General features: G+C 37.1%; 3 protein-coding genes across 6 annotated transcripts; all 3 read right to left on the reverse strand.

The window, feature by feature from the left end:
- Window positions 1-30: 30 nt before the first annotated feature.
- Window positions 31-1,921, reverse strand: LOC121767888 (putative B3 domain-containing protein At5g66980). 4 transcript variants are annotated; one of them, XM_042164222.1, is made up of 4 exons: window positions 1,797-1,921; window positions 961-1,029; window positions 551-871; window positions 31-484 (listed from the first exon to the last, which is right to left on the reverse strand). In XM_042164222.1, exons 2-4 carry the CDS (start codon window positions 1,015-1,017, stop codon window positions 227-229), a joined length of 636 nt encoding a protein of 211 aa, XP_042020156.1. In that variant the 5' UTR covers window positions 1,018-1,029; window positions 1,797-1,921; the 3' UTR covers window positions 31-226. The 4 variants fall into 4 exon arrangements, with proteins under 4 accessions (XP_042020156.1, XP_042020157.1, XP_042020155.1 ...); XM_042164223.1 differs by having other exon boundaries at window positions 31-472; window positions 548-871; XM_042164221.1 differs by having other exon boundaries at window positions 548-871.
- A 2,756-nt stretch (window positions 1,922-4,677) lies between these two features.
- LOC121768725 (B3 domain-containing protein Os01g0723500-like) lies at window positions 4,678-5,157 on the reverse strand. Its single transcript, XM_042165265.1, has 2 exons — window positions 5,095-5,157; window positions 4,678-4,959 (listed from the first exon to the last, which is right to left on the reverse strand). The coding sequence occupies exons 1-2, from the start codon at window positions 5,155-5,157 to the stop codon at window positions 4,678-4,680; spliced, it is 345 nt and encodes a 114-aa protein (XP_042021199.1).
- Window positions 5,158-7,012: 1,855 nt separating this feature from the next.
- LOC121768764 (pentatricopeptide repeat-containing protein At5g50280, chloroplastic-like) lies at window positions 7,013-10,123 on the reverse strand. The gene is made up of 2 exons (XM_042165308.1): window positions 9,226-10,123; window positions 7,013-8,560 (listed from the first exon to the last, which is right to left on the reverse strand). The coding sequence occupies exons 1-2, from the start codon at window positions 10,056-10,058 to the stop codon at window positions 7,243-7,245; spliced, it is 2,151 nt and encodes a 716-aa protein (XP_042021242.1). The 5' UTR covers window positions 10,059-10,123; the 3' UTR covers window positions 7,013-7,242.
- Between the last annotated feature and the right edge of the window lie 5 nt (window positions 10,124-10,128).

Raw genomic sequence — 10,128 nt, forward strand, 5'->3', positions numbered from 1 at the left:
CCACACACTTCAAATGGAGAGGAATTTCGATTCCAAGAAATGAACACAACGCATAAATTCCTACACCCAAATTCAAATCAACCAAAATGAAATCGCCATCAAGACGTGTTCATGACACCGTTGCAATCACCACAAAAGAAATACTAGCGTTAGTTTGAAAGACTTAAAGAGTCATACTCATAATCTTATCACTACAATTCAAACTCACAACTATTACAACTGGAATTCAATTGTGGAGTGGCTGAACCTTCATCAGATTCTTCATGGGAACGAACTCGAAACAGAGGGTTTTTCTAGAACCACTAAGAGCAATGTCGGATGAGAGCCGGTTTGCTTTGAGGAACGCGGACCAACCCGCCCCAAAAGCTATCCGCCCCTGCCACATAGTCAACGACACTGGTGAAGTGTATCCGCCCACGTACTCTAACGATATCTCCTTCTTGTCGAACAAGCGACAAGCCTCAGCAAATTTCTTAGGAATATGCTGCAAATTAAGAAAAGATTCATGCCTTTCGTAAACAGAGGTGGAGAGTGGAGGGATTCTTACAACTTTATAGCAGCGGTAGTCCTTGAGCACAATAATGCAGCGTGGAGGACTGAAGATGGTCTTCTCCAAAGCAGTGACTCCATACACAGTCACCAAGAAGGTGGACTTATCAATGTAGGAAAAGATGAGCAGCTCGAAGATTTCAAGCCGCGCGTCTTCGCAGAATTTGGTCCATCCTTTCTCGAAGAAGTAATGATCCTCTCCATCCAGAGTCTGTTTCTTCATCCCCACCTTCCATGTATTCCATGTATTGTTGCAAACTCTCAGCTCAACTTGTTTTGGCAACATTTTGCCATACTTTTGCATGAAGCCTTGAGGCAATCTCTATACACATTACACACCATATCAGTCTAACCAAAGTACTAATAATAAAGGAGGAAGACAAAGACAAAGAAAGTAAAAGAAAGAGTTACGAGATGGGAAGAGAGCTCCATCAAGATCTTGTAAAAAGACGGATTTTTCCCCTCCATGGACGTTTTACTCTGAATCATTTATAGCAAACAATAAAAATGTATACATATTTGTACATGAAACTAGAGCAACATATATACACATAACAAAAAAGTAAAACAATTAATGTTATAGTAATGGTACTATTGAATTACAACAACTAGACACTCAGAATTTGTTTGGTACTGTACTTTCAATTATCTGAAAAACTTTCATTCTAAATGACTCAAACTCAAATCAATACTTCTCAATAAATTAAAAAATATCCTATAAATTAAACTACAGATTCAATTCATAACAAATTTTTTTTAGTATATTCTTATTATTAATTTCTCCTAATAAAGTAAATATGGATAACTTTAGAAAGCCAAACTTTTGCATTATTAAATTGAAAAGAATAGATAAGGAAAAAACTAAAATCACCAAAACCATCCTTTTGTTCTTCCTGAAACTAGTGTGGAGGGGCTTATCCTTTTTGCAACATATCCTGAAAATAGTTGAAGAATTTTTGCAACATAACCTGAAAACTAGGGCTTAAGCCTGAAAAAAACTAGCTGAAAAGGATAACCCACTCTACTTTGCAATATACAATGGAAAAGAATATACAATGTTGCAAAAATTCTTTTCAGGATAACCAAACTAAAATCACGTGTGTCACATGCTTCACAAAATATCGTAAGAGTAAAACATGTCAAGAACATCTCATAATGCTTGAATGTTAGCTTTAATACAGCCCACAAACAAAAAAACTAAAGGGTTTGAAAGCTTAGCAACATGCAAAGGAGACAGAAACAACAACCTTTGAAGAACTCTTCAAATACAGCTCTCGACTTCTCCTCTCACTCTCTCTCTACTCTTAAGGTTGCAGTGTGTAAATGTGAAGGCAATGGGGAGGAATAAGTGAGTAAGGAAATAGAGATGGGGTTGTTCGGTTCGCAGTAATGTGTAATAAGACATATTCTTTCCTGCTTTTCTATTGATTTCTTCACATTTCCATAATATGCATAATAGCTACTGCTGTCTACAGATTCCTCAAATAGCTAAACATGTTTTAAATTATAATTTCGACATATTCTTTAATATAGGATGTACTAATTAAGGTTATTGAGATATTCATGAGATCCACTGTCCACGTTTCTCTACCTTATTCTCCAACCAAAATCCACTCAAAACAAAATTGAGAAAATGTTCTTCTTCGATGCCTAAAATATTAATACATTGAAATATACTACCAAATATATTTAGTGTATGATTTTATTAATATGCACTCATATTTATTCAACTATAAGATATTAAACTAAATAAAGCCGTTACCAAATGAAGTCTGTTTTAACATTATCGTGACATTAATTAAGAGATCTATCAAATTTACACGTGACTTGGCGACAGTTGGCGTCAATAAATAATGCTACTACAACTCTTCTCCAGAATTTGGTGTGGGATCATTTATAGCTTGGTTCCAAAATTTGTAAACAAAATCACAAGAAGATTTATGCAAATGGGGAATTGGGAATCCACACGATATAGTTCACTCTGATTCAATGCTACTTCACACAATATGTAATCAATATAAAAACATTAACTACATAGTATACCAAAATACCTCAATTATATATTGAGACACATAATATTACATATGATCGTGCATACTTAAGCTATAAGTACATAACATCATTCTCCAATTAGTCTAAAGATCCCCTTACTTGACTACAACATTACACAAAAACAAGTCAAGAAATTGATGAAATCAAGTTGCCTTTGGTCTAGAAAGAAGGACAATGCCCCGATCCCGATTCAAAATAAGCAATAAATTAACCCTAATTTCATGTCGATATCATGCTTCTCGTGCGAGCTACTTGTTTTACATGGAAGAGATCTTCGTCGGGATTGAACTCAAAAGTGTACGTACGTCCCTTCTGTAACGGTTCGCCTTGTAGAATTGTCTCCTTCCGATGGCCAGATCAACCCTACGCCCCTCCGGCCGAGGATCAACTACAACAGATATGCCATTGCTGTTGTTTCCTTCATACACCAACCTCACTTGCCTTTTCACCTTCATATTTGCAGCCCTTGAGAAATCCCCAGGAAGGTTCTGATCATGTAATTAAAACCAATTACCATGAGCTTTTAATTAATTAACTTTGTTAATAGTAGGAATACGATTTATCAACTTCTTCAATAAGCAAAATTAATCTTACAAATCTGAGTCTGTGATGAGGCTTGAGAGTAGCTGCAAAGTAGAGTGGGTCATCCTTTTTTAAAAACCATCCTTTTGTTCTTCCTGAAACTAGTGTGGATGGTGGAATCTCCCTTTTCACCAAAAACAAAATCAAAGCAAATTAAATATGTTCAATATTGTTAAACAAAACTAAAAAAGAAGATGCAATTGAAATTTGAAGGAAGTATATATACGATGTTAAAGGAATTGATCTTCACCTCCCAACTGCATTCTGTTGCATAATCAGTTTGCAACATCACAGAGTGTTGAATAGCTTCGATGGAGTACATCTGTGAATATGATGAGTATTGCCAAATAAAAAAAAACGAAGAAATTAAGTGTAATATACCATTACCAGGTTCGAGGAGAAATCACCGAGGCACGGCATCACGAAAGATGCCTTCCTGTATTCACTTCCAGCCATTTCCCTTCTCAAAATATTCAAAACTAATTTATGGTTAAATAAGTATTCTTCTAATTTTCCACTACAGTTCTCCATCAAATCAATTCACATGAAACCAAGTTTGGCTATTTAATGGATCTGATCATAATTTAATCGTTCACATAAAATTAAGCCTAAAAGGAAAGGGAGTTAGAAATCACTACTACTCCTACTACCTTGTATTTGTATGTACGGAGAGAGAAGAATGGTGCGACTGAGAGAGAGAAGAAAGGCGGAGAATACAGTAATACTCCTTCCATTCCTGAAAATTTGTCACTTATTTCTATTTTCGTACGTCCCTAAAAATTTGTTACCTTTAACTTTTACTATTTTTTGCAGTGGAACTCACGTTCCACTAACCCATTCTCACTCACATTTTAAGAGTACAAAACTAATATATAAAAAAAGATCCATTTACTGTTAACTTTTTCAACCCACCTTCTATTACATAAATGGTGACAAATTAAAGGTTGACGTGACATTTTAAATTTACATTTATTTTTATTCTTTAAATTTGGGTCACACACTTGATCACTTACGCTATATAAGGTCATCATTGTGAGTGGTCTTGCCAATAGATCATCTGTCTGTAAATGCTAAAAATGAATTAAAAACCATATCACAAGGATAACATCTAAACTGCATGAGATGTAGTTATTTGTCAGCAATATAAACTTTAATTATCATGTGATCATACCCCTCTATACATATATACATATATACAAATGTGTTATTGATTGGACTTTGGAGTACCATTTTGATAGTCTGAATAGGATTCTCAAGATACAGTGCAAGTATAAATGTAAATATTCCGTACCTTCTTAACTAAACAAAATTAAATAGTAGGAGTACTAGTAAAATCCAATATTGTTGTTAACTTGCAAATTCTACAGACCATATATCCGAGCATGAGATTTGCAGTTTAATTTGTGAACAAGGTATGCAGTCATTAGTTAGAACAATTAGAAGACCAGTGTTTGCATACACACAAAAACTAGCTAACTACTTGCATTGATAATACTAGGGTTGTGATGGTTTCCCTCTTCTCCTCTTACTGCTTTCGGCCACTCGGTCAACGAGGGGAGACGAAGGTGTTGGGATCTCTCTCTGAAGAAAGCTAGTCCCGTAGATGACTACGTTGAAGTTGGAAGGCGGCAGGAGGAAGAAGACGAGAAATTCTCCGAGGCGGAGAGCAGCATCTTCGGCGAACTTGGGCCAGCCGTCGGTGAAGGCAAACAAGCCATCACTCAATCTTTCCACTTTCACGCCCCAACTTCTTCCTGAATCATCATCGGCTCTCAGCTTCACAGTTTCAGGCAGGTTTTAAGTTGTATTCTGTCAAGAAACTAGGCGGCAATCGCTGCATCGAAACCATTTTTCATCCAAATTAGCAACTGATCGATCAATATATGTATATATAGAGGTATAATGGCTTACCAGCTCTTTTGTGAAATCCAAAGTGGCAAGAACCTTGAAAAATGAAGGTTTTTCTATTGACATTGCTCTTTCTAATTAGGAGCTATATATACTATTACTACCCGATGTTCGTTGCCATTTATATTTATAGCTGGAAAATGAATAATAGAAGTCTCTTCAAATGTACTCCCTCCGTCCCCGAATAAGAGTAGCTAATTTCCTTTTTGGGCCGTCCCCCATTAAGAGTCGCTCTTCATTTTTACCATAAATGGTAGTAGGTCTCATATTCTACTAACCCACTTCACTCACATTTTATTATAAAACCAATATAAAAAAGTGAGTCCCACATTCCACTAACTTTTCCAACCAACTTTTCTTTACATTTCTTAAAATTCGTGTCCAGTCAAACAACTACTCCTGTTAGGGGACTGAGGGAGTACTTATTTGTTAATTTCATTTATTACAACCCTAAAGATCATTCACTAGATATATTCTTCATTAAATTAATATCATCATGGCTTCTTCCTTCTATTTTGGCTGCAAGAAATTTATAGGCTCGTCAGTTCTTGCAACAGAAGATCATTTACTATATCTTCATTCAATATTTGATTTATTTCTAGTTCTACATATTTTGCCGGCGTGTGTCTTTTCTCATTTAATCGTGGAGGAAATTTATTGCCTCATTAATAAGAGTTGTAAATTCAAAATTTCACCACCAACTAGTCTATTATACTACTTAATTTTTTATACAATTACAAATTCTTGAGCTTAAAATAACTTTTATCTTATTATGTGACATCCCCACGTTTTTTCATTCTTGACTTTATACTAATTTTTTTCATTAATTCATTTCACTAAAAAAATGTCATTTAACTAATAAAGGATTTTTTAACTTTCATCTATATATATAAGGAAATAGAATAAAGGTTTCCATCAAATATGAGGAGAATTATAATGATACTTTTTAAAGTTAAAAATTAAAACTATAACTCAAGTATCTATAGTATACATAATGAACTTTATAAATTTTGATTTGTAGTCGTATAATAATTTATAAATACAAATACAACACCTAAATATATTTTTACAATTTAATATTATTTCACTTTATATTTATTCAATTTTACCATAAATAGTAAGTAGACCCCATATTCCACTAATCAATTCTGCTCACATTTCTTAAAATCCGTGTTCACACTAAATGTGACATCCCCATATTCCACTAATCAATTCTGCTCACATTTCTTAAAATCCGTGTTCACACTAAATGTGACATTTAATGTGGGACGGAGGTAGTATCAAATTATTTAATAAGGATATTTTATTCCACATATTGTAGAGATATGTTCATTTTATCGGACAAACCACAAGCCTCAGAAAACTGTTTGGGAATATGCTGAAAAAATTTAAGAAAATACACAGATTCTGACTTTAAGAATTGGAGAAAGGAGTGACCGATGTAAGAAAATACACAAACCACATGCCTCAGAAAGGAGTGGTCCTTCAACAAAATACGGCAGCATGGAGCTGAAAAGCTCAACTTCCTCTCCAGTCTTCAATACTGACTTCAAAACAGCCCGCAAACTTTGAAAGCTTAGCAACACGCGAAAGAGATAGAAACGAAAACCTTTGAAGAACTCTTGAAACTTAAATGCAGCTAGCTCCCTCCTTCCACCTCTCGACTTCTTCCTCAAGGAGGATGGCTCTCTCTCCTTACTTTCTGTCCCTCACTCCTTTCTCCTTCTCCCTCAAGTTGCGTAAATGTGTAGCCAATGGGGAGGAATGGCTGGGTAGGGAATAGGGATGCGGTTGTGTTTGCATTTAGTACTAATGTGTAAGACACATCTTTCCCATTTCGGACGAGATCATAAGCTCAAATAACACAACAGAACTCAAGAACTCATTACCTCATTATCAGCGCGAAGGCATGGAAATCAAAGATAAAAATAAATAAATCGCATTACAACGCCAAAAAGCCTTTCAATTTCACCAGCCCCTACAATTTTTTCTTCAAAAAATTGAGAAACACAAAACTACTATACACTAGTGCACTCTGGATAAACCATATGCAACATGATGATCAATTTAAATGAGATCATAAAGCTCAAATAACATAACAGAACTCAAGAACTCATCACCTCATTACAGATGGAGCGACGGCACTATTGATCACCGCGAAGGCTGAGGAGGGCGAGACTGAGGCGTCCGCAGCCCCTTCTTGGTTTTCCAGAACTCGTCTTTCTTCCCCTTCTTCTTCTCTTTCAGCAAGCCTGCACTGGCTTTAATGATCCCCATCAGTGCGCTTTTGTCCTTCCTATTCTTGATTTTTGCCTTCACATTCAAGATAGCTCTGAGCTTCTCGTATGACTTGGCATCAGGCACTTGGCGATTCTTCACCATCTGTTTGTGATAGTAGAATGCCCTACTGAAGTCACGGACACGGACATATGCATATATTATTGTGGAATAGGTGACAGAATCTGGTTTCAGATTCAGTGCGGCCATCTCCTTCAACAGCTGTGGCAGCTTCGACTCCTGCCCTCCCCTTGCATATGCATTCATGAGCATATTATACGTCATCACAGTCGGATGGAAACCATGCTTCCCAAATTCGTGCATCACGTCTCTTGCTTCCACATACTGGCCTTGCTTTGCAAATCCATCAACCAGAATGTTGAAAGTAACTCGAGTCCCTTCAACTTTATCCCTGATCATCAACTTCCAGATTTTCATCAGTGTTTCAGTGTCACCAGCTCGTCTAAACGCATCAAGTAGAGCAGTATATGTTTCAATGGAGGGCTTTATTCCCTCTCTTAACATATCATCAAAAGCCAAGTAAGCTTTCTCATGCCAGCCACTAACGGAATAGGCATGGATAAGAGCAGTGTACGAATGTGATGATGGTTTGATGCCGACTCTTTTCATTCTCAAGAATGCATCTGCAGCCATGTCACTCATTTTCTTCTGCCTACCATAGGCACTAATCAGACACGTATATGATCTTACATTTGGCTCCAAACCAGCAGCTTCCATTTCTTCAAGTAGCTTCTCAACAATATCAGGCTGCATCCTTCTGCTATATGCATCCATCAAAATGTTATAAGTAGCAGCTGTTGGGGCTACTCCTTTCGCCTTCATCTCAGTTAAAAGACCTTCCGCCTCCTCGACATGGTTTGACTTTCCATAAGCATCCATAATTGTATTATAAATAACAGCATTAGAAGATATCCCCTTCTTTTCGAGTTCTGATTGGATAATCAGAGCCTCTTTCTTTAACCCCTCATCACAGAACAATTTTATAAGTGCTCCCACAGCTTCTAAACTCCACTCGATGCCTTTCTGATTCATTTTTTCAAAGAATTTCCATGCATCTTCAGCACTGTCTCCGTTTTTCCTCATGACTGTGATCATGATAGAACTTGTTACATGATCAGGCCGAATATTACTTGCTTCCATCATTTCATACACAGTCCAAGCATCATTGTACCTTCCACAAAAACAAGGCATGGTTTACAAACTATTAACAAGTTCTATCACAACAAGAAAAACATATAATCTCAAGGAATCAAGCAGCGAAAGCAGAAACACAGCAAAAACAGATTTGAAAAGGGGCGAAGATGCTTATTAATGCCCAAAGCAAATACAGAACAAACAAGTATTTACACATGAATTTTTAACACTTGTACAAGGATTGCTCAAGATAAGTACATATACACTTTCAGTACTCAGCACAACTGAAAGACTATACTGAGAGCATGTACTATACAATCTCATATAAATATACATACACAGTCAGAATATTAATGTTTATACATGGATTCATTGTGCATACGCACAATACAACTTCTGCAGAGTAAGCTGCTTACAGATTGTACACAGAAATTAGAGAGAAACCCGAGAAAACAACCTAAACAATCTTTTAGACACATGCCACATAAAGCGAACCTTAAAAAAACATTGATCCAATCTGCATTTACAGCCAAATAATACAACTTAACCACACAACAAGAGAACTTGATAAAGCTCTAATACAACCACAACCAATACAGCATAGAACATTTCATTTCAAATCTCCAACTTCTAAGATGGGAATCAGAATAAAAACACTACGAAACTGCAATCACAAGATTTGATAAACATGAACCTCAATACCTCCCACAAGACATCAACCCCGAAATCGCAGCATTGTAAACACGAACATCTCTGAAGTGCGGATTCTGCTTAAAAGGCAGATTCTTGAACACCACCAACAACTCATCCCCCTTCCTCGCCCGCCCTAACAGTGGAAACAAAACTGAGCACGCCGTTGCTGTAACCAAATGCGGCTCTCTCAATCCAATCCACTCAAAGAAATACAAACAGCTCATCACCTCACCCTCCTCGCCTAGTAGTCTCAACACTTCCAGACACTCCTCCACCCCTAATTTCCCTCCAAAATCACAGCTTTCCAACGCCTCTCCCAACGTGACATTTTCGGGCAATGACCTCGCAATTTTAAGTATTTTCCTTACAATCCCCTCTTCCACTTCCGCAGGGGTCTCTGCATTTTTGTCAGATGTCACATCTAAATTCTCGATTTTTGATTCCGGTGCGGCTTCCGATTCTGGGTCATTAAGACTTGACGCTAGATGCCACGATGTTCTGCGGTTCTTTTGGAGGGAAATCCGGCCTTCTTGAAGCGGGTCCGCGTTTGAAGTTCGGGTCTTGAAGAATTTGAGAAGTGGGTCGTCGGATTCTTCGGCCTCTTCATCTTTGTCGGGATTTTGAGGTTGTTTTATTGATGGGGTTTGTAGAAAGGGCAGGAATATAGGAGAGGGGGAGGAAGAGGAGGAGCAGGAAGTGGAGAATTTCTTCTTGTGATTTTGGGGGGCTTTTGGGATTTTGATAAGTTGTGGGGTAAGAAGATGAGTAGGGTGCAGTGAAGATGCAGAAGGCGAGGAAAAGATGGAGAATTGACGGCGGAGGTTTAATGGCGCAACCGCCATCTCTGAGCCGAAAATTTTAGATATTTGAAGTCATATAAATTTATACTGCTACTATGTATTTATAAGTACA

This window comes from Salvia splendens, chromosome 15 (genome assembly GCF_004379255.2).
Source record: "Salvia splendens isolate huo1 chromosome 15, SspV2, whole genome shotgun sequence".
NCBI classification, from domain to species: Eukaryota; Viridiplantae; Streptophyta; class Magnoliopsida; order Lamiales; family Lamiaceae; genus Salvia; species Salvia splendens.